Source organism: Desmodus rotundus, chromosome 10, assembly GCF_022682495.2.
Source record: "Desmodus rotundus isolate HL8 chromosome 10, HLdesRot8A.1, whole genome shotgun sequence".
Lineage (NCBI taxonomy): Eukaryota > Metazoa > Chordata > Mammalia > Chiroptera > Phyllostomidae > Desmodus > Desmodus rotundus.
The window spans coordinates 101169588-101194221 of NC_071396.1; the positions used below are offsets into that span (position 1 = coordinate 101169588).

The 24634-nt window shown below is 41.0% G+C and overlaps 1 protein-coding gene across 3 annotated transcripts in view; it reads left to right on the plus strand.

The window, feature by feature from the left end:
- WDR7 (WD repeat domain 7) overlaps window positions 1-24634 on the plus strand; it is a 287924-nt gene that overhangs the window by 4734 nt on the left and 258556 nt on the right. For all 3 annotated transcript variants that reach the window (XM_024580302.4, XM_024580299.4, XM_024580301.4), the window contains exons 2-7: window positions 9940-10111; window positions 14302-14408; window positions 15910-15988; window positions 18998-19172; window positions 20148-20224; window positions 21035-21154. In XM_024580302.4, coding sequence (XP_024436070.2) covers window positions 9953-10111; window positions 14302-14408; window positions 15910-15988; window positions 18998-19172; window positions 20148-20224; window positions 21035-21154 — 717 coding nt within the window. In that variant the 5' untranslated portion in view covers window positions 9940-9952. The remainder of the gene's footprint in view (window positions 1-9939; window positions 10112-14301; window positions 14409-15909; window positions 15989-18997; window positions 19173-20147; window positions 20225-21034; window positions 21155-24634) is intronic.

Here is a 24634-nt window from a genome sequence, read left to right on the forward strand (position 1 = left end):
TACTGAATGTTAAGTTCTCATACACACTCTGAAACTGTATCCTGTTCTTTTGGCTTATTTGTTTGCTCTTGCTCTAATACCATGCCGTTTTAATGCTATGGCTTTGAATTTATTTCCTACATGAATGATTCTTCCTATTTATTTTGTTTAAGCTTTATTTTGAAATAAATATAGAGTCATAAGAAGTTCCAAAAATAGTTCAGAGAGGCCCGGTTTCCCTGCTAACCTGTCTTTTAGTACAAATGGTTACATTTTATATAACTTCACCCAATTTCCTTCAGTGATTACATTTTATACAACCGTAGTATTGATACAATAGCAAAAGAAATTGACATTGATACAATGCCTGTATATAGTTCTATCCATTTTCCCACCTGTGTAGATACCTGTAGTCACTACTGCATCAAAATACAAAACTGTTCCATCACCACAAAGATCTTCCTGCTGCCCCCTCCTGGTCACATCAATCTCCCATGCCCCTACTCTCCCTAACCTCCGGTCACTAATCAATTTTCCATCTCTGTAATTTTATCAATACAAGAATGCTGTGTGACTGGAATTATACAGCATCTGACTTTTTGAAATTGAGCTGCATTCAAATTTTTGGATAAGACAATTTTTGAGATTCCTTCAAATTGTTGCATAATACGAGGAGTAGTCCGTTCTATACATGCCTGCAGCACAGTTTGATTAACCATTCCCTGGACATAGAGGCCGTTTCCGGTGTTTGGCTGTTACAAATAAAGCTGCTGTGAACATTCTTGTACATTTTCTTTGTGTAGATATAAGGTGTCACATACGTGCCTATGAATGTGATTACTGGGTTGTATGATAAAGGTATGTTTAGTTTTTGAAGAAAATTGTTTTTTGCCAAACTGTTTTCTAGAGTGGCTGCACCATTTGACATTCCCGCCAGCAGTAAATGAGAGATTGAGTGTCTTTGCATCCTTACCAGCATTTAGTATTATTGCTTTAAAAAAAAATCTTTAGCTGTTCTATTAGATGTGCGGTCATTGTGGTCATAATTTGCATTTCCCAGTGGCTAGTTCAATATTGTTAATGATGTTAAATATTGGTAAGTCTCAAGTTCTCTATTCTTTGCTCATTTTCCAAGTCGTTTTGGCTTTTATAAGGTTTTTTTTCTGCATATTTTAGAGCTAGAGTTTGCAAAAACAACACAACTAGAATTTTGATTGAGGATGCATCTAATTTATAGATTTATTTTAAAGAGAATTGACATCTTTATAGTATTAGGTCATCCTATCCAAGAGCATGGGGTGGCCTTCCATTTATGACTGAACAGATAGAAGTTTTTTATAGTTTTAAAAAATTACTCTGTATTGATGCCATGTTGAAGTAGGTTATTGTTGATAGAAGAAAATGGTACTGATATACATAAATATATATAATACGGTACATATATATACATCAGTACATATATACTGATGTATATATACATGTAAATATACTGATACAAACATATATACATACATTTGTGTGTGTGTATGTCCTACTAGATAAAGATCAAAATTCATAGTACAAGTGAAGTCATTTTAGTGCTTGTAGAGGTAGGCCTGGAACTAGGCAGTGACTTCATCCCTGGGTTCATCTGCTACATTTCTCTGTGACACTTGTTTCATTTGTTGGGACAGATAAACTTGACGATTGGAGTGTGGGGTCGGTGAGGTTTGTAAGCTGCCCCCATTTTGTCCATTTCATGGTGGCACTTCCTGAAGAGTTAGTCATCCTACATGCACGCATGGCATTGTTCACAGGCGGGGCATATGTGAGAGCATATGAGAGCACATGCGTGACCTAGTGAAACCCGGCCGTCGATAAGCAGACATCGTATGTTCCTCCTTACGGACACTGTAACAGTGATGCTCACTCAGACATTGGGCTCCATGCGTGGGGTTCTTCGGTCCTGATCTGTATGATACTCAAAGCAACTGTGCGGACTAGAGCACAGAGATCCTGCAGGGAGAGCCCCTGCATCACGGCGGCACCCAGAACGTCCCTGTGCAAGTGGCATCTTTTCTTCTCTGTTAAAGAACATATATTTTATGTTCACAAAGTGTTACATATTTTAAATAAAATTAGACATCTGTTGCAAAATGTTTTGGCGATGTTTCATGAAAATGTTGGTTTATTTTGGCTGAGAGTTGCTTAGGATGCGGGAGCCATAAAGGATGGAACAATGAGGTGTAAGGGCACTTGGTCAGGTGAGGATGGAGAAAATTTCTGAAGTTCGAAGGCTTATGTTCTGTCGGCTCTTTCAGAATGGAAAATCGCTGGAAATGCACGATTGTTTAGCCACCGCCACCCATTCAACCTAGCAGTTGTAATTTATGAACTTGCAAGCTCGATGAAGATATTTTACTAGTGTTTAGCACATATGTATTGCTTTGCATGTTGGTAGCTAATACATGGCGGCAACAACAGATTGATAGTGTGCCGATTACCTTCCGTTCTCACATTCAAGCTCTTTATTTGACTGTCTTCCTTAAAGGCACTCCTTTTCCTCCTAAATACCTCAAACATTGTACAAAGAAGTGAAAATCACAATTAGTGGGAGTGAAAAACTTACGCAAATAAAATATCACTTTACTTAGTTTCATAAACAGTTTGTGATTCATTAAGAGGCCTTAGTGAGTAGAGCAGTGATTAGTTAAAGTAAACCATGCCCGCCAATGTGCTTCATAAGATCCTAAGGTGGATGTGTCACAGATAGAAGGGAGGGGGCTGGGACATCAGCAACACCTTCAGCTGGGGAAAAACAATTACCATGTTAATAGACTTGATTGAGGAGACATTAGCGTTACCATTATTATAGAAAAATTGATAAGCAACTCTTCCCTGAAAAACAAAGCATGTAAAATCAAGATGCATTTTGCTAATGGGTACCACATTTTTTAAGGCAAGGCAAAGATACTTTATTACTTTGTTCGTTTATTCACCCAATATTTGGGTGCCCGTTCTGTGGCAGGAGTCCTGGCCCCAGGGAGTACTGTACAGAACAAAACAAACACACACCATCGCCTTCGGGCAGCTTATGTTATCGTGGCAGAGACAAACAAGAAGTAACGTTTGGTATGTCAAGCGGTTGTAAGTGCTCTGGAGGAATACAGTAAGATGCTGTTGCGGTGGTGGGTTTTGCAGTTCCTCACGGGCAGGAAAAGCCTCAACGAGAGGACACTTCAGCAGACACCTGCAGGAGCTGAGGGACTGTGCACTGAAGCAGTGTGGGGGACACTGTTCTGAAGTGAGGTCCTGCCTGGTGTCTTGGAAGAAAACCAAGAATCAGAGTGGGTGGAGAAGAGCAAGGAAGGGAGAGAACAACAGCCTCGTTCATGGAGGGGAAGCAGTTGTGTAGAGCTTGCCTTCTGCTCTGAGTGGGACGGGAAGCCACAGAGAGCCTCTAAGTTAATGTGTGACGTGGGTGATTTCATTTTAATAGCATCACTCTTCATGCCATGTCGTGACTATAAGGGGACAAGCGTGGACATAGGGAGACCAGTTAGGAGGCTGTCGTGTCGTTCCTGGTGGGAGATGCTTGGGGTTTGGAATGGGCTGCCGCAGCGAAGGTAAGGAGCAGTCACTGGGCTCTGGATGTACTTTGAAGGTGTAGCCAGCAGAGTTTGCTGGTGGATCGGAATGTAGAATGTGTGGGTGAGAGAAGAATCAAGAATGATTCTGGAATTTTGGCCCGTGGCGCTCTAGAGATGGGGTTGCCATTGACTGAGATGGGGCAGGTTGTGGGGTAGGAGCTGGATTGGGGAAGAAGACCCCCCGGGGTCTCACTTCTGAACATGCCAAGTTGAGAAATTTATTAGCTATCCAGATGGAGATGTTGAATAGGAAGTTGGACGTGTGAGTTTGGGGTTCAGAAGAGAGCCCCAGCCATAAAGGGGGGATTGCTGATGTATCCATTGACATCTGTAGATGCATGTAAAGCCCTGACACTTGGTGAGGTCACTGGGCAGGGGGCAGTTGCCAAAAATAGAAGTCCAACATTTAAAGGTCACCCCCCCCCCAAAAAAAAACCCCAGAAAACTGCAGACTAAAGCCAGAGAGATAGCGGGAAAGTGAGAAGACAGGGAGGCCAAGTGAAGAAGTGTTTTGAGGAAGATGGAGTATGAACTCCGCCCAGTGCGGCTGGTGACTCTGGAAAGATGTGGCTTAGGATTGACACTGGATTTACTAGTGGGGAGGTTATTGGTGGCCTTGTCAGCAGTGGTTTTTGACAGGCAGAAAATTTTCTGTAGTTTCTATACAAGGGGGAGGCGAATGCTACAAATGAGAACATTCTGACTTGGAAAGGTGTTACATATTTCCTCAAGGTTTCCAGCTACTGAATGGGCAAGCTAGGATTTTCCCTAGCCAGTGTGGTTTTCAAATCTTCGTGCTCAGCCAGCACACCTTACTGATCCCTGGGATATTATGACAGATTCAATTTCCTGTACGGGAAAGCATGTGTGTTTCTCCTGGGTAGTTTAATTTATGAACAACGAGAAACTCCAGGGCTCAATTTAGAATTTTGATGGCAGTGTGAAGGAAAGAAGTGGGAATGATTGGAAATGCAGGTGAGAATAGAGGTGGGTGGGGAGGTGAAGTCGAAGCTGGTTCTACGATTGGGACCTGTTCTCCCTAAAGTGTAGGGGCCAAGTGGGCACAGCTTGCCTTTAGCTTAATCAGTACCTCTTGAAATTGAGGCAGGTGACAGAGCATAAGAAGGGTTCACATATCCTAATGGCAGCTGCAGGAATTTTAAACATGCCCCCAAATCTATGAATCACTGTAAAAACTGTGATTCTTTTTTGACCAGATAGCTCTCCAGTGCTTCAAACCCTGGCTTTCCTGTGCTCGGGGCTGGCTTAGCAATAAGAAATAAGTGTAGTCTCCTTTTGCCATCTGCTCATTCCACATGTCCTTTTGAAACTGAATGTCGGGACTTCCTTTTACAAAGCAGCCCTAAAATGTCAGTTCATTGGGAGTAGATTTCTTAACCAAATAAATAAGAAAGTGTAATCTTGTCAATTTAATGACAAGTTTCGTGTTCAGAAGGTTGTGTCCCTCACAACTCTCTTAATTCCAGAAACGCTTTGTTCTAAGGAAGCGGCTCAGTCATTTCCTCAGGACATTTGATGGCCTAGCTACCTCATTGCATTATAATAAAGCTTTTATTATCTGATTCCATTTTTTTTTCGTGTCTCCAATAAAATGGTAGCAAAAGCACAATCACAAAGAGAATTCATAATCATAAGGAACATTTCATCATATTTTACTGTAAATTTGTCTTGAACATGCTCTTTTGACAAATGATGTTGGAATGTTCTCTGACAGTTTGAATAAACCTTAAAATTTTTTCTTCTTTTATTGCAACCATGGCAAGTTTATTTCGCTCTGTAGTGTGTAGTCACTGCTTTTCATATTCCCCGTTGGTAGATGGGTAGTGTAGGTCTCCTTTTGTTCACGTGTGGTTATTCTCGAGAGAGAATTTGAATTTGTTTCTGTCTGCAAGTCTCAGGAGGCTGCCTGGGGCACAGGAAATACACAGACCAAGATGACATTGACTCTCCTGTGAAAACGCCTGTGTTCGGGGACAGAAAATCTTTTGCATTTGAGAGTTAGAAAAGCAATGTATGGACAACGAGATGACAGCTAGTGGTGGGGGTGAGGGTAGGGGGTGGAGGGATTGAGCAAAAGAGAAAAAGGACTCATGGGCATGGACACCAGTGTGGTGACTGGGGGGAGGGGCGTAGAAGGGAACTAAAAGGTAATAGAAAAATCACAAGCTCAAAAAAAGAAAAGCAATGTAGAGAAATTAACATTGATCTGATGTGAGATTTTTCATAACACCACTTGTAATCTTAACTGTTTTATAGCTTTTAGAAACCACATGGGATACTTGTATCCCAGGGGATATTGCAGGACAGGATGGGCTCATCAGGGTGTCACTCCGTAGGTGACTGACAGTTTTAAAGGGGAAAAAATAGTGGAATAGTGGTTAGGGTAGTCACTACCCTAATCAAGCAGTGTGCGGCAACGTGACATTAACATGCAGAGATGCATGTGAAGTGCCCCGTGCATCAGCACCTACGCAAGTCTTGCCACAGTGTTTCCCTGGAACCTAAAGATGCCTTGGGCTCTAACCTCCAGTGTATAGGAAAACCAAGAGAGAGAGGAACAAGGTTAATGACACCACAAACATATAAGCCAAGTTTAAAATGTGGGCCATGCTACAAATGGCTGGTTTTGCTTTTGTTTTTTTAAGTTAATATGAAGAAAAATGAGGTGTGACTGTTCTAGAACTAATGACCAAAGACGAAATCAAATGTGGTGCGTAATGTGGTGATATTTTTCTTCTACACGTTGGGTGTGTAGTATATTTGCACATGCAATTAGGAATAGTGTATATGTAACAGAACTCAAAAACCATGGCCCTAGGCCTTAAACGACTAGGAAGTTTCTTTTTCCCGTGCAACAAAACACTTAATCTGAAGTTAGAGGAGTGTTTGTGAAGGCTGAGCCCTCCTGTTGTTTGAACTAATGCAGCAGCTTAGCAAGGACAGACCCGTGTCTGGGGAGAGATGGCGGAGCCAGTGGCCCAGTGCCCTGGACGGTGTTCTCTGCCTTCAGCCTCTGAACGTTTCCCAAACCCCTTTCCCCACAGCCCGCTCCCCACCCTGGTTTAACGCCCTGTTAATAACAAGCGTGTTCTGAGACCACAGATCCACTTCTCCACGTGAGTCCTCTAAATGAGACTCTCTGTTCCCCCTCTCTAGCCGGATCTGAAACCTTATTACCCCGTGTCTTTCAATACCACCTTCCAGTTGGCCACCATGCCCTTTCGATAGATTATTATTTGTGTAGAAGTTTCTGTTTCTTCTGTATTTCACTGGAACTACCCTAATCCCAGGGGTAAAGTAAGTGAATATCAGCGACTGGTTGTCATAGTTCCCACTGCAGCTTCATTTCTGATTATTACCTTTTAAATGTATCACCTAACAGACACTTCCTGTGTAGGGCTTTTTTGTTCTCATAGACCAACCAAGAAATAGTACACGGTGTGTGTGTGCGCCCGCGTGTGTGTGTGTATGTGTGTGTCTGTATTTTGGAGTCCGGACAGGTTAGTTTTCGCAGTCTAATTTCCTTGGAAATACCGCAGTGAACTTTGGATTTTGGTCTTTTCATCCACCCCCAAACACACACACACACACACACACAATGTAAGGTGGTAACTCCTTACCTTTGTTAGACAGAACTTCTTACCTTATTTCTCAGATAAACAGTTAACTGTGAGCCCCTGGAAATAGAGGGAGTGTAGTTCTTTATCATTAGTTCCTAAGGGAAATTGCTTTTTGGATAATTAATGAATTTTAGATTATGTTCTTTTAAAAGGATATATTCCTGTTATGGGTTGAATTGTTTTTCCCTAAAATCCATATGCTGAAGTCCATACCTCAGAATGTAACCTTCTTTAGGTCTTTATAAAAGTAGTCAAGTTACAATGCGGTCATCAGGTGGGTCCTAATCCAATAGGACTGATGTCCTTATAAAAAGGGGAAAGCACGCCCTGGCTGGTGTAGCTCAGTGGATTGAGCGCCAGCCTGCGAACCAAAGGGTCGCTGGTTCAGTTCCCAGTCAGGGCACGTGCCTGGGTTGCAGGCCAGGTCCCCAGTAGGGGGTGCACAAGATGCAACCACACATTGATGTTTCTCTCCCGCTCTTTCTCACTTCTTTCCCCTCTCTCTAAAATAAATAAATAAAATCTTTAAAAAAGGAGGGGGGAGAAAGTGGGAGACAGACATGCACACAGGGAGAATGCCAGGTGAGCAGGAAGGTGGCCTTCTGCAAGCCACGGAGAGCAGCCTGGAACAGGCCCTTCTTTATAGCCCTCAGAGGGAACTGGCCCTACCTGCCCATTCACACCTTGATTTTGGACTTCCAGCCTCAAGAACTGTGAGACAAAAATTCTGTTGTTTAAGCCACTCAGTTTGTAGTCACAGCGTCTCTAGAAAACTAATCCAATCCCTAACAAAGATCCTTAATTGCCTTTAATGAGAACTCTCAGATTCTGGTTGACTGTCAGTTCTTGATTTTTTGTGAGGATGTGCGGATTAGTTTTTTCTTCAATCTTTGTAATTATTTTAGCTTCTGGAGAAGCTGAGTTAGAGACCAGTGTGTTTTCTAATGACATAAGCTATACCTTTATCATGTTATGGATGATTGTTTTCACTTGTTTTAAGGGCTGTGCAATGCACTGCTCTGCCAGGTTTTCTGGAGTCGCCTGTACTTGAACACCGGGATGTTCCTGCCTGGAGCGTCAGAGCAGGCCCATGTCTCTAGAGCACACACACCCCTTAGTCCCGACTCTTCGTGTGTGCACTCTCTTCACACCAGGCAGCAGGCGCTGGCTGTGTGTCCTCAAGAACCTGGAGAACAGTGTTCTTCGCAGATCTCACTGCATTGGGTCTGGTGCTGTGAGCTTGTTAATTGAGAGGCATCTTCTTTGGGTGCTGTCACCATGGAAACAGGAACTCCTTCCAGATTCTCAGTTTGAGAAAATCATTGTCAGATGTGTTACGCAGCCAGGAACATGCTGTACCAAGTTTGCTGAAGTTGGTTCGGTGCTTTGTTCCATTTTCTGATATCAAACAGAGACACGGAAGTAGTGGTGAGTGTCACGGTCATTTATGAAATGGTGAGCATGATGCATACAGGGTTTTATGGATAGGAACTAAACTTGGATTTTATAAAAAATGTATACTTTTTACTTAGAGCGAAAAGGTAGCTTTGGGGGCGAAAATGAATGAAAGCCATGTGTCTAACAAAAAATAAAAGATGCAATATACATTGTTTTTGGTAACATTCCAATGTCAATCATAATTTTTTTACTTGCCTGATTTTCTAGTGATTATTCTTATTTAAAAGAGATTTTATTTTTTATTTTTTGTTTAAGAAGCGTAGGTAGTACTTTAAAGAAACGACATTTGCTGAAAGCATCTAGCATTTAGACCGTGGCTGTCAAGCTAGTTTCTTTTACAGAAAGTGTCCGTTGAGTGTTACTGAAAATATCTTGGGACAGCGTCAGCATTCTAAAGAGTCCATAGTTACGCACATGTTTTTGTTGTCACCTAAAAATCTTGGGTAGAAAAAAATCACTACTGTGACATTTCTTTTGACTGGCCACCATCAGGCCTATAGGTTCCCCGCACCCACCCCCCCACCACGCCTCTTCAGTGCCTCCTAAGACCTGACAGCCCCCTGTTTTCTGCGGAGCCTTGTCGGTCACTCCAGTCCTCATTTCCCTCTGGCGTCTCTGAACTAGTATTTAGGTATTTATACCAGAACTAAATTTTTATTATGCAGAAAGGAGTTGAAAGAGAAATTCTTTTTCCCTCAAGGTTCACAAAAGGCCCTCATGACCTTGAGACGTAATGGGTTTGTGGTAAATGTGGTTGAGTTTCTCATTGAACACACTCTTTTCGATGTTTAGAACTGTGAAACAGCTTGGAGTGTTTCTTGGCCTTGACAGTTGTTACTGGTTTGGGGACTTAGAAAGATTTGGAGACCTCACTTGTCATCGGCAGCATAGCAGAGTCATGCCGAAGGTTCTGCAGTCAGGCCACCTGGGTTCTCATTAAAGCTCCATTACTTCACTGTTCACTTTGTGACTCCTTATGACTCCGTGTCTTTATTTGTGAAAGAGGATTGACATAGTACATCCTGCATGATTTGTTGGGAGGATTAATTGAGATTTTAATTAGATTTTATATATATAAAAATGAGATTTCATATACTTTTGTATATAACTATATTTTTTATACATATAATGTTTAGAAGAATTCTTAGGCTTTGGGAGTTTAAATTGGCTGCATAATAAAAATGTATCATATGCATTTGTAATATTTGGCATTATTCTGATCACATTTCCAGGTTCAAAAACACAATGGCAGGAAACAGCCTTGTTCTACCCATTGTTCTTTGGGGTCGCAGAGCACCAACACATTGCATCTCAGCAGTACTTTTAACAGACGACGGGGCCACGGTCGTAACCGGATGCCACGATGGCCAGATATGTCTCTGGGATCTTTCAGTAGAATTGGAAGTGAGTATTTGAAACATCTCTTGCGCTTTTTTTTTTTTAAGATTTTATTTATTTATTTTTAGAGAGAGGGGAAGGGAAGGAGAAAGAGAGGGAGAGAAACAGCAATGTGCGAGAGATAAATAGATCAGTTGCCTCTCACAGGCCCCTAACCGGGGACCTGACCTGCAACCCAGGCATGTGCCCTGACTGGGAATCGAACCAGCCACCCTTTGGTTCGCAGGCCAGTGCTCAATCCACTGAGACACACCAGTGAGGACTCATCTGTTTTTTATCATTATAGGTTAGCCGATTCTGGACATTTCATATAAATGGAATTATGTAATACACGGGGTTTCTTTTGTGTGTGAGTAGCTTTTTTCACTTAGCATAGTATTTTCCAGGTTTATTCATGTTGTAGCATGTATCAATATTTAATTTCTTTTAATTGCCAAATATATTCCATTTGTATGGGTGTACTGCGTTTATTTGTCTTTTTATCAGTTGGTAGATATTTGGGTGGTTTTTCCTTTGGCCATACTGAATAATGCTGCTGTGAACATTTGTGTACAAGTTTTTGCGTGGACATGTTTCCGTTGCTCTCAGGGATACACCTAGTGTGAAATTGCCAACTAGAAAAATGATCCACACATTTGGATAACATGTAAAGGCTAGCTAGGTTAATAAGTTGCAAAGTAGCTGCAGATGAGTATTGTAGAATGTGATACGCCTTCAGAACTGATAGCAAACTAAATATGAATCAGCAACACAGTGAGAGAGAGAGAGAGAAGAAGGGAGGTAGAGAGAGTGAGGGAGAGAAACAGCAATGTGCTACAGATTTATGGGTACCTAGAGAGATGATGAGAGTAAAGGAGGAAACCTGTTGATGGAGATACTGTGTTTTATATGCAAAATGTGTAAAGCTTCACTGCCTGTGAAGTTGCTGGGTATTTATGAGACTGGTTCTTATCTGCATGAAGCTTTCCTTCTAGTGGGGAAGCAGATCTGTGCAGAGGGCTGTGTCATCCATGGCGTGGATGAAAGAAGTAAATGTTACAGTAGCTTTTGAAAGCAGGCACGCGGCTTGACTCTTGGCTTCTCTGGTATGTAGTTGTGTGACTTTGGGCAATTAACCAATTTTGTGCCTAAGTCTCCCCTTGTGTGTGTGTGTGTTTGTTTCTGCCACGTCTAAAATACAGCCTGCCACACAAGGTTGTGTCAAGGATTCTTTGGAGGAATGCTCTAACAGTGCTTGCACGTAATAAAATTTATTTAATAAATGCTAAGTATAGCATCTCAGTCGTAGAAAGGAAAGAAAAAACAGCTAAAGGGGATTAAAAAAAGAGGAGTGCTGAATGATGGCCAACTGTAGCACTAGCTAGCCTCAAGGCCCCGGATTGGAACGCTGGTGCTACTGTTTACTCTTAAGAACTGATACATCACATCTTTTTATTCTACTCATCCTGTATTGCCACTGATAACTTGATATCTGTCACTTTGAGCTGTGTGGTCTTTGAAGATGGACAGTCTTTGTGAATCACTTGAATAGATTATTTCATGATACTTCTTTGTACTGATTATATGTGAAAATGTTTAGTTAATAACTATGACATAAATTTTTATGGAATATGGTGAAATATAAATAAGAGGTGTAAATGTAATATGCCATATTTTATTTTTTCTGTGGATTAATAATATTGATGCTTATTTCCTCTATAACTTCTTTGATTTTATAATTGTGATTATAATTGTGATTTAGCATTGATACTAGGCATTGATGTATTTGTGGATAGGTGTCTGTATTACAATCAATCTTTTCCATTAGTCAATGTGTCTGTTTTTATGCCAGCACCATACTCTTCTGATTACCAGAGTTTTATAATACAGCTTGAAATCAAGAAGTGTGAGGTCTCCAACATTGTTCTTCTTTCTTAAAATTGCTTTGGCAGTTTGGAGTCTTTTGAGGTTCCATATGAATTTTAGGAAATTTTTTTCTATTTCTGTGAAAAATGCCATTGGAAATTTGATAGGATTGCATTGAATGTATAGATGGCTTTGGGTAGCACGGACATTTTAACAATGTTAATTCTTCCAACCCAAGAATGTGGGATGTCTTTCCACTTACTTGTTGTCTTCCATTTCTTTCATGATTGTCTTACAATTTTCTCTATACAGGTCTTTCACCTCTTTGGTTAAATGTTTTTCATAAGTATTTTATTTTTTGATGCCATTACAAATGGGATTGCTTTCTTAATTTCTCTTTCAGAGATTTTGTTATTAATGTGTAGCAACACAACTGATTTTTGTATGTTTATTTTGTATCCTTCAACTTATCTGAATTCGTTGATTGGTTTTAACAGTCTTTTGGTGAAGTCTTTAGGATTTTCTCTATATAAGATCATGTCATGTGCAAACAGACAATTTTACTTCTTCCTTTCCAATTCAAATGCCTTTTATTTCTTTTTCTTGACTAATTGCTTGGTCTAGGACTTCCAATAATTTACTGAGTAGAAGTGGCAAGAGTAAACATCCTTATCATGTTCCAGGTCTTAGTGGAAAGGCTTTTAGCTTTTCATTGTTGAGCACGATGGTAGCTGTGGGCTTGTCACGTATGGCCTCTGTTATGTCCAGGTATACTCCTTCTGTACCCAGCAGGGATGTCTCACCTTTTGGCATTTCTGGACCACACTGGAAGAAGAGCCGTCTTGAGCCACACTCTAAATGCGTTGCGACATGTAATTACAAAAAAAAAGTCTCATGATGTTTTAAGTAAATTTAGGATTTTGTGTTGGGCCACATTCATAGCCATCTGAGCTGCCTGCAGCCTGCGGGCCACAGGTTGGACACCTCTGGTAGAGTTTTCAGTCAAGAAAGGATATTGAATTTTGTCAAATGCTTTTATTGCCTCTATTGAGGTGACCATGTGACTTTTTATACTTTATGCCAATATTTTTGTTCATTTTCTGGATTCTGGCGGGAGTAAAGTCCAGTTCTAGTTACCCTATTATGGCTGAAAACGGTATTTTCCAGCAAAGCCATGAACACAAGATGTAAAATTAACTATTGGTAAATTTGATTTTTCTTGAGAGACATTAAAGAATTAAGAGCTTTTTCTGCAGTGGAAGAACACTGAGTATTTGCAAAGAGGCCAGGTTGGATATATGAGAAAACTTTGGATATATGAGAGAACTTTCTAGGCCTATTCTAACCACAAATAATGATTACACTTTCCTCTCAATTACAATGCAAAGGATGGCTGAGATGAATTTGCTTTGGAAACTCTCTCCGGTTGTCATGTACCAGAACTGTAGAACAATCTCAGCACTCTTCCCATGCAGTAACATTTAATTTGAACAGTGTAGGTTTCCTACCAGGATAAATTGGCTGCCAGAAGAACACCATTAATGGTACAAAGAGGCTTTAAAAGTACTAGTCATTCTATTTTTGTAACTAGATCTTGAGTAGGTAGTTATTTAATACATTCTTTATATCTTATGTGTTACAATTATTATTTGTATGTATTAAATATTTAATTAAAAATACTCCCCAAATAACATGAGGCCCTGAATTAATAACATGCAGTCTGGTACAAAGTGGCTCAATTTGGGAGCGGATTGTCAGACTGCTTTAGAATCGGGGAAATTCTGTGTAGTTGCGTGACTTTGGGCACTTCTTTCTGTGAGGCACTATGTCACTAAGCCATTAGCCTGTGAAGGTCATTCTTAGTTCCTGAGAGTTCATGTTGACATTTGGGAGGGTGCCTGTCCTCTTTTCTTTTTTTTTTTTTCTATTTGGGGATGTCAGTCTAGATACTCCAAATGTGCTTTAGATCAAGGAAGCTATTATTTAAAAAATAAGTGAGGTTAAATGGTTTAAATGCTAATTCACATTCTTGACCTGGTTTCTCAGCATACTGTAGCTTAGAGCTTAACACCTACATCCTGGTGTGAATCCTTTCTCCATCACGCTGTAAGATACTGGGCAAGTAATGTCCCCTCTTGGTGTTCCAATGCAGTCTCAGGACCACTTGGCAGGGGGACTGGGAGCATTAAATAGATGGGAGTCACTGTTTTGTTCTTCTTAGTTTTTTTGTATTCTGAGCAGTTCTTCTCCAATCTGTATCTTTATATTTGTATGAATATTTAACTGGATTCCTAAAAAAGATTAGTTTTTAAAAATTTGGTTCTCATATCAACATATTTGTGTATTTCCAGGTTAATCCTCGAGCACTGTTATTTGGTCACACGGCTTCAATCACCTGTTTGTCTAAAGCGTGTGCTTCCAGTGATAAACAATATATTGTGAGTGCGTCTGCGAGTGGGTGAGTGTTTTCTTACTCACTGTGTCCTCACAAGTCTTCAGTGCAGGTAGTACCAGTGTAGTAGTGAGCAGGGAAGTGTTTTTCTTTTGTGTCTTAAATAAATTCTTGAGTTGTTTAAACTTAAAGACATTTGAAAATGTGGTTTTAAAACTGTGCATTTCATCTTTATTAGTGATTTTTGTGATACTCTTATTATAATTTATTATGCCTTTGCCTCGCTTTTGAGAAACTCAGAGTACCATAAAAGTTGAAGCTGAGCATTCCTCCTGGCATCGTTGTTGAGTTGGCGGACAACTCCGAGAGTTTTTAAAAACCTGATGCTACGCTAGCATCAGTTTGGGAGAAGAAGCCATAGAAAAGATCATATAGTTATGCTGATGTATACTAATACACTAGTGTAACCACGTATGTTCCTAAACCTCAGAACGTAACTTGCTTTTGGAGAGAGAGATCATCGGACAGTAGTCATAGGGTGCAGAGTGTACGGAAGTTTAAAAACTGTTTTGGTGCTTAGAAAATTGTACATTTACACAATGTGTTATTGAAGAGAGTTGGGGAACTGAAAGATAAGTATTTAAGTTGTGTCCTCCACTCTCTCCATAATTTTATGAATTTGAAAAGAACCTTGTGTAACCATTTGGAACGAGAAGAGGCAGCATCAGGTAAAAATATAGGACTTTTTGGTCAATTCAAGGATGACTCATATTAGAATACACAGTCTAAATAGATTGAGCTTTTCTTGAAAAAATTGTTTCTTGCCATGTGAGACATAGGAAAGGGCATATAAGTTTATTTTTCTTAAAGAGAAGGAAGATATTGGCATTTCTGGTTTTGAATATTGTGTCCTTAGTTTGACATGTAAGCTTTTCTGTCTCTATACATTTAATAAAACTTATGCAATAAACAGAATCAAAACTGGAATATTATATTTAATTTGAAAAGGTTTAGAATTTTAACTCTATTTTTATTTGTTTTTTGGGGTGCTAAGTTTTATAGTTCTGTTGATAACCATTTCAGAGCTATAAATTAGAAGTTTAATTCTTGTTTTTGTCACTCTCCCCCACCCCAACATATCACTTGGGGCTCTGCTCTGCTTTGTTGTTATCCTAACTTTGAGATTGAGGTGGAGGGAGCAACCACTGTCTGAATCAGCCAGTATCTGGGATGAAGGCAGAGGACAGAAAAAGTTCTGGAGGGCCTTGCATCAGCTCTAGCCAGAACCACTCATGGTACTCCTCCAACCAAAGGGGGGCCGGAAGTGCGATCCTGCCAAGTGCTCAGGCACAATGCGGACCACGGTGGGGTGGGCGGGTTGGAAAGGAGGTTGGGATGGTGAGTGGGGAGGACCAGCATTTTCGATGAATACCAGTAATGAGTATGTACTCCTTTTTATGAAGTATATCAGTTTTAATGGAAGATTACTCTTATACCACTGTGACAGAGCTGAGCAGTGCTTTTAAAACTCCATTTTAAAGTTTGCTATTGTTTTTTTGCTTTATAGGGAGATGTGTCTCTGGGATGTGAGTGACGGCAGGTGCATCGAATTTACAAAACTGGCCTGCACACACACCGGCATCCAGGTGAGCGTCTGTTTCTGTAACTGCCCGAGTCAGCGCAGTTATTACAGGCATTCGATTGAAACAGGGTTTTAAACGTCGAGCTGTATTTCTATGTGAAAAACGGGGGGAGCGACAAGAAGACAGAATAGAGTAGTGGAAGTATCTCTCATACTATGGTGTAGCAGGCGTCGTGGGGGAGGGGTAGCAGAGGAGCCTGAAGGGGGCAGATGAGAGTCCGCCGGTCGCCACTGCGGCTGTGCTCCTCCTGGCTCTGCTGTTACCCAAGGGACAGCCAGCTGGGTGAGTCACCTAGACCCCAAATAAGGGGATTCTCTCTTGCCAAAGCCTTTGTGGTTCCATTCACGCTCGACACAAAAATGGCTTTGCGAATCGTATCCTTTTGCATGTTTGTAGTTGGCGCTTAGGTATGTTTTTTGACTCTCCCACTCTGTACGAGAAATGACCACTTCACATGGCTGGCTTGCACAGGAATTTACACGGGAACTTATGGCTTCTGACTTACATTCCAAGTATTCTTTCTTACTCTTGCGTAATTGTCAGGTTCTTTGTGCTTCTATTCACTCATCATTTACTGTGTCAAGTGTACGGAAAATTACAAGCATATAGAAAATGATTTATGTTCATAATGGGGAAGGAGAGAGAAGAGAACTCACATTTTCTGAGCAAATATTGCATAAGCATTTCTTGTGTGGTGTTTCATGTGGTCCTTCCCACGTCCTTTCTAATTAAATAGGAGTGTGTCGTTTTGCGCATAAGGAAGCAGACCCAGGCTGGTTAAGGGACTTGACCCAGTCTCTCAGAGAGCCATTCCTGGTGCCAGGACCCCGGATCTGGTTTCTCCGACTGGAGGCACTTGTTCTTTCTGTCATGCTGCCTCCCTGAAATGAAACCGACTCGGCCGCTTGTTGCAGGGAAAACCTTCTGTGCCAGCCCAGATTAGAAAAGCAGTGGAAATGTCTGTGGGGGAGGTGGCGATGAGCACGATAAAGGCAAAGGCCTGTGGAAACATTCCTTTTCAATGCTGTTAGGGTGTATGCTTTTTATGTAAAAGGCGTTCATTATTCATTTTCTGTCATGAAGAACCATCAAGGTTCATAGAAAAGGACTAGGAGAGTCGTTGACTTTTTAGGTCACTTTAATTGAAAAATTATATATAAATGTATTGAATTCATTGCATATAAGTATTTTGATGGTTGCTTAACCTCGTGATTGAAAAGCTTTTGGTTATATTTTAGGAAGAATTATCTTTATTTATTCAGCATTTTTTCAGTGCCTACTGTTTATCAGATCCTGTGGTAGGCCTTCTGCAATTAAATTGGCAGCCATCTCTAAGGAGAAGATGCTTTTTGCAGGTTCACTGGTGCATGACAATTGTTTCCTGTGTGATCTGCAGCCTCCCAGGTGCAGAAGCGAGTTGTTTTTATACACAAGGTAAACCTTGGTGACTTGCCCTTTCTGAAGTCCAGCAAAATGCCAACGTAGGAGATTATCATGTGGGGGCATCCCTTTTTAATATTTAGGAACCTTGTTTCTCTACTCAGGACACTTTCTTTGCCAGTATCAAAATGTCTAAGAAGCCAAATTAGTGTTCATTTGTTTGGGAGTTGAGCTTCAAAGCCAAAGGTGGGCAGGCAGGTCTGGTAAAATGCCCTCCACCCTCAGGGGAGGCCTCTTCTCTGGTGGCTGCAGTGCATGTGTCTCTCCTGGCTGGTGCTGGATGATCGATGACCAAGTTTGCCTCTCTGCACCCATCCTTTGCTCCTGGGCACGTCCTCCCCTTATATGGGTCAAGGATGCCTGTGGTCACATTGTCATATGTGAGGGCCTGGCAGTCCCTGGGCCCTCCAGGTTGTGTGTCGTATTTTTTGAATCAGCCTCCTGAGGCCCAGAGGTACCCACTCTGTGGTCTGCATTTTAGTGCATCTTCTCTCAGCATTTTAGCAGTGCTGCTTACTAAATGTGCTCCATGATCTCACCAGTGTTTGTGTGGGAGCAGTTGTCCCTTTTATACAGGGTTCTCCATGTTGGAAAAAAGGTTGTATTTCTTCACATACCTTTTGAGCTCTGAGAACAGGTCTAACGGCTGTTCTAACGGCTGTGGGAGCAGATTGGCCCTGGGTTTCTTAGCGATGTCCCAGCTGTGGAATGGTTACAGCACTGCCTTTTGTGCTGTCTAGCTCGCCCTCGCATGACTCCTGTGAGGTCTCATCCTTGGGAAGTGGTAGCCTGGATGTCAGAGGTCTTTGCCTTCTAACAATCTCATAGAGGGATCATTTGAAAGAGAGTCATGACTTTTTGAGGCTAAGGTCCTTTGATAAGATGTTGGCCTTGTTTTGATAGTTGTTCTTCCTCTGCTCTTCAGTGGGTGGAAACCGATCTTACCCTTCGGAGTTAGTTATGCTTGGCAGCAGTAACATGTCGATCATGATTATGTTGGTTCTTCTTCTGTTTTTCTTCCACAAAGTGTGAATGTGTTCTATGAGAATAGTTAAGAAAGTCGTCTCACACTCTAGTCTGAAATAACACACTTAGGTTCATCAGAATTTGCTTCTGATTGTAATGTGTTTGACCATCTTCTAAATTTTGTTTGATCATGACTAGTAATTATAATCCTATAGCCACCTATTCCCGTTCATCTAAAATTCATACTATTTTTGTGACCCATCTGAGCTTCCCCTTTGCTTTAATTTGTGAATGTGATTTTATTTAGATAGCTTATTAATTCATTCAACTATCCTGTTTTTGATGCTTCAGGAGGATAAAAAGGAGAATTATGAATTTCCAAAGTAGTTCAAAAGGGAGGATAAGGTGTTAGGAAAAGAATAGTATTTGTTAGATATTTTGAAATATTAATGTAACGTGTGTATGTGTGTACATAGACATGTAATATATACCACATATTACATGTCTGAAAGTATTACAGAAAAAAATGAGCCTCGGAACAAGCTTGATGAATGCATGTGAATCAGGTATCTTTGCAAAGAACATTTAAAATATTTTTCCTTACAGTTTTATCAGTTCTCTGTTGGAAATCAGAGAGAAGGAAGGCTGTTGTGCCATGGCCATTACCCTGAAATCCTTGTCGTGGATGCCACCAGCCTTGAGGTGTTGTACTCCTTAGTATCAAAGATATCTCCAGACTGGATTAGCTCCATGAGTATCATTCGGTCCCACCAAACACAAGGTCAGTGTGTGGTGCCCGCTAGGGACTGCAGCACCACGGCTTGCTTAAGGCTTAATTGACTGTGGAGTTCTGTAATGTATCACATATTGACATATTCGGTTATATGCTCCTATTTAAGAAATAGCTAATAAATAATTTATGGTCTGTCTCTACCTTCATGAAGGATTCTTTGTTTGAATTAAGATTTAAAGTGTTTGATGATTTCCATTCCTTCTAATAGGCACTAGCTTTTGGCAGTCTCAGTGTGTGGGCGATTTTCTGAAAGGGAGGACGGAGAGATCTTAACCCCTTGCAGGAATGGTGGGAGGCGCCACAGTTCCACCTGTGCATTTCTTGGGCACGGTTTTGTCACTTTTGTAAGAGGCACAGGGATAGTTTCCATCTTATGTGAGGATCATGCAAAGGAAGGGGATTGTGCACAGTTAAGTTTGATGAGAGTTCCTGGTATGTTTGATTGCACTCTTACCCCAAGCTTGTGAATTTAGGTCTGCATCATGTCGTTCTCTCCATCACAGTCTGTGGAGGGTGCGTTGTGCATTGAAATGTGTAGAAGGCAGGCAAGGCAGGTGGGAAAGCGGGTGAACGGGAGTACCTCGAAGGGATAAAGTGAGTCTGCTCATCCATCATAAGTAATTCAAAATTATGAATTTTGAAGATAAAAGTTCTTTGCTAACATAGTGATCAAGAATTTTTTTAAAAATTTTTTAAAAATGTAATTACAAGTAAAAAATAATTTCAAGTAGCTAGAAATAGCTTTTCCCTGAATTCCAAACTTTTGGTCATCTGTATTTTGTTTCAGAATCTAGTTCCTGTTATTTTATGAAATACAGAATTATGTTTTTATGCCAATTAATCGTACTGTTATGCAATTTAATTAAAGCGAACCAGGTTCCATGTTACTATTATAATCATGTTACTATTTAGAAACAGTGTACTATATTTGTAACCTTGACTTTTTGTTCCTTCTTGTCCCAGAGGACACCGTGGTAGCCCTCTCAGTGACGGGCATCTTGAAGGTGTGGATTGTTACCTCTGACATAAGTGGCATGCAGGTGAGACAAATGAGACTGGAATTAATTTCTCTGTTTTCCTTAAGAAGTCTGCAGTTTCAGTAATGATATGTGTGTGCCTTCTTTTCCTAAAGGGGAAGGGAAAAGCTAGTGTTTTAAATAGTCTTACTGATGTAGGACAGAAGGTCTCCTAGAACACTGTCTCCATAAGTGGATTAATTTTTTCACTTTTGATGGTCGACATTGTCTGTATCAAGGATAGAAATAGACATTGCACAGGATAAGAAGTAGAGAAACATATAGAAGAGATAAGATCTTCCTCAGTGGCTTCTCTTTTAAGTTAAAAGTTAAAAAAAAAAAGTAGTTTGCTCTAGGGAAAAAAAAAATAAAGCCAACCATCACAAAAAGTATATAAAGCCAATTTTAGTCCTCTATCTCTGTCCTTTGGGCTTGCATTCCTTGTTACTTTTTAATGAGAAAGGTGGATCAATTTTCTGACAATATTGGTGTTAATCCCTTTAGCTAGGGAATTTCCAGACATTGAATCTGGGAGAAACTGGATGAATTGATCTGCCATTTTTAAACGTGAAGGCTTGTGTAGCTACAGAAATTAGGGTTGACTCAAAACTGTTATCACCTGTTACTGCTAGAGTGACGGCGCTGGAGCAAGGAGGCTGTCCCCCGGCGTCTCTATAATGTATTCGTATCGCTTTTTACTGCCTCGGTTTTCACATGGTGGGCAAAAATGACCGTTTCAAGTGATGTCTTTTTTTGCTTTTTTTAATTATTGTGCAGTAATTTTAATTGACAGTCAAGCCATTCCTAAAATTTTGCAAATCGTTCTCTTTTCAGGACACTGAGCCAATATTTGAGGAGGAATCCAAACCAATCTATTGTCAGAATTGCCAAAGCATCTCTTTCTGTGCATTCACACAAAGGTCACTTTTGGTCGTGTGCTCCAGATATTGGAGGGTAAGATCATAACATAAGTAAGAAGCTGTATTTTCACCCTTCAAGATGTCGGTTTGCCCTGGTCTGTGTGGCTCAGGTGGGTGGAGGGAGCATCACCCTGTAACCAAAAGGCACATGCCTCGGTTGTAGGTCCAGTCTTTGGTCCAGGCGCGTGTGGGAGGCAGCCAATTGATGCTTCTCTCTTGCATCGATGTTTCTCCCTCTCCCTTCCGCATTCTAGTAGCAATGAAAAAAATGTTTTCAGGTGAGGATAAAAAAAAAGATGTTGGTTTATCAGACTTTCAAGGATAATTGTAAGGAAAAACTCAGTGCAAGAATATTTAAACCATTTGCCATTTATGTGTGATTTTTTTAAAAAGATTTTATTTATTTATTTTTAGAGAGAGAGGAAGGGAAAAAGAGAGGGAGAAAAACATTAACATGTGGTTGCCTCCCACGCACTCCCTACTGGGGACCTGGCCCGCAACTCAGGCATGTGCCCCGACCAGAAATCGAACTGATGACACTCTGCTTTGCAGGCCCATGCTCAATCCACTGAGCTACACCAGCCAGGCTCATATGTGATTTTGATGTCATATTTTGATGTATCGGGGTTTGGTCATATATTATTCTCTTTTTTTGTTTGTTTGTTTATAGAATGATTCAGTTAATGGTTATTATTCGATTGATCTAATTTCTGCTTTTGCTACTGTTTTAGTCTGTGTCTCGTGAGTGTAACACAAGCAGCCCTAGTGCGTTTTCTGCAAGTTGCTGTATCTCTGTAGGTGACTATTATTCCCAGTCGCCATTCTGTTCTGAAGTCAGGAAGGTCTCCCTTCATCACTTCAGAGCTTATGAAGGAGTAGATTATTTCCACAGTACCATACTTTAATATTTTTATAATAGAAAAAGCATCAGCATACTTTGACCTCTTGTCCCAAAGCTTCCCATGTATTATTTGATTCCTACAACTGAGAGGGGAGGTATATTAATTGTCTAATGCTGCATAACAAAAAGTACTCCGAAACAGCCCAGACATATATCATCATTCATCTAATACACGTATCACCCGGCCATCTGTGGGTCAGGGTCTGGGCACAGCTTAGCTGGGTGCCGGGTCAGGGTTTCTTGCAGGCTGCAAGGTGTTGGCTGAGACTGCTGTTTCATTTTTGTAAGGCTCCTCCGGGAGGGTCTGCTGCAAAGCTTACTCACGATGGGGCTTGGCAGGCCTCAGGGCCTCCTGACTGTTGGCCAGAGACAGGAGTTCCTTGCCATGTGGGCTTCTCCCTAGGACAGGTCACAACAGGGGAGCTGTCTTCCCTCAGAGTGAGCGCAGAAGAGATCGTGCAGCCAAGACCAACCCCACCTTGAGATCTCATCACCTCAGCCACATTCAGTCATCTAGAAACAGTCACAGAACCCAGCCTCCACTTGGGGGAGAGGGTCTCACAAGGGTGTGACTGCTGGCAGGGGATCGGCAGGGCAGTCCTAGAGGCTGCCTAGCACAGTAGGAATTGTCACGTTCTCTGTTGGCAGATGAGGCAACTGAGGCATCGGGGAAGATAGGTAGCTTGACCAAGTTCTCAGGTGGGAGTGCAGTTGCTGGATTGCAGTTCAGGTGGTCCGACTGCGGCAGCTCTCATTGCTACCAGGCTGTCCTGCCTTAAAGGGGAAGGCTGTGTAATAGAGGGACGAGTAGAGCAGCAGTATCTTATTGTTGTCTCGCCACCTCTACTGTTTCAGAGCAAGGTTAGACAGGAAAAGCTGGCAGCTGCCTAGTTTACGGTGAGCTCTGTGCATTCCTTCCTTTGTCTTAATATTCAAAATTTATGCAAATAGTAATAAGAAACAGTGCAAGAGGCTATAGTCCACACTATAAACTATGTGGAAACTATATAAACTATGTGGAAAAGTCCACACGTTTCCCCTGGTACTTCCCTTGCTCTCCCAGAGGTGCTGTCTCATACTAGTTTTCTTGTGTGTATTCATCGTATGCACTTTATAATCATGTGAGAACAGCCTTTTCTTAAATGCTTACGTAAGAGCGAAAGGCCACCAACAGTGAGAGAAAATAGTTACGATACACACACATGATGAAAACTGGACTATTACTTATAAAAAACCAACTCCCACAAGTCAAGATGGAAAACACAACTTAGTAGGAAAATGGACAAGAACATTTCATCAGAGGAAAGCTGAAGGGCCAGTGAGTATAGAAAGGTGTTTGGCTTCACTAATCACCAGAGACATGCACACCAAACAGCACTAAGGGGAAACTGCCACCCACCAGAAGGGCTTCTTTTGGTGTATTTATTGCCGTAAAGAAGTTTTCAATTTTAATACGGTGAAGTTATCATTTCCTATTGTATGGCCTCTAATAAAACAGTTTGTGACATGTTCAAAAGGGCTTGCCACAAGCTGAGATTTATTTTTTAAATCTTTTATTGTTTCCTAATGTTTGTATGATTTTACCTTATATATCTTTGAATCTTTAATCTGGAATTAATTTAATATAAATTGTGAGGTGTAAATACTATTTTACTTTTATTCCAGATAAAACACCCCCAAGTTCCTGATGTCATTTGTTGAATAGTTTGTATTTCTATTCTTGTGCCTCTGTAATACACTTTTTTCCTATGTCACTTGAATTTGTTCCCTGACTTGATTTGTCTATTTGTGTACTAAAGCTATAATGTTTTATTTTCTCCAGCTTTATCATTTGTTCTAATAGATAATATGGCAGAAGGGTGGTCTTCCTTTATTATCCTTCCTTGGACTTGTTCTTGGCTATTCTTGTAGTGCTAATGTTATATACTGATGAATATTGATATTACAGCAAGTCATGGTGAATTCAGCTAGGATTTGTTCTAATTTCAAGGCTCTTGCACAAGCAACGTCATTGTTTGCTTTTTTCTTTAAAGAAAAATAAAGTAAAAACTCTGGGCTATTGAATTACTCATTCCTCCTGGGGAAATTTTCTCGCGGTGTAGAATGTACTTTTTTCAAGTATTGAAAATGGTAGACGGGAACATTCTGCTAGGAATTCTACGACCACGGCTGTTGTCCTCATTCTGTCACTTACTGGACACATGGCCTAGAGCAGGTGATGGAACCTTTGTTTGCGTCCGGTCCTGCCTGTAAAGTGGGGTAGCAGCGCCTGTCTGCTTGCCTCCTGCGGTGACTCTCAGGGTCATCTGAGAATAGTGGCCCCGGAAGGTCAATAGCCTGTGTGGCTAGTGACATCATAGGGACTTTCATGTGTGAGAATTATTAAATAATTAACTGAGTCTATTAACTTTTCATTTACAGTTTTGGAACACTGATGTAAAGAGGTAAAGTGAGGTAATTCCCCTGTTAATCAGGAGGTATTCTGATGTGGAAGTTAATTGTTAGAAATGTTACTGGACAGAAATAAAACAGGAGTCATCACTGTGCATCCTGGAGGTTGGTTCCCCAGCACAGTTGTTCTCTCGATCAGACAGGCTGAGGATCCGGCCTGCA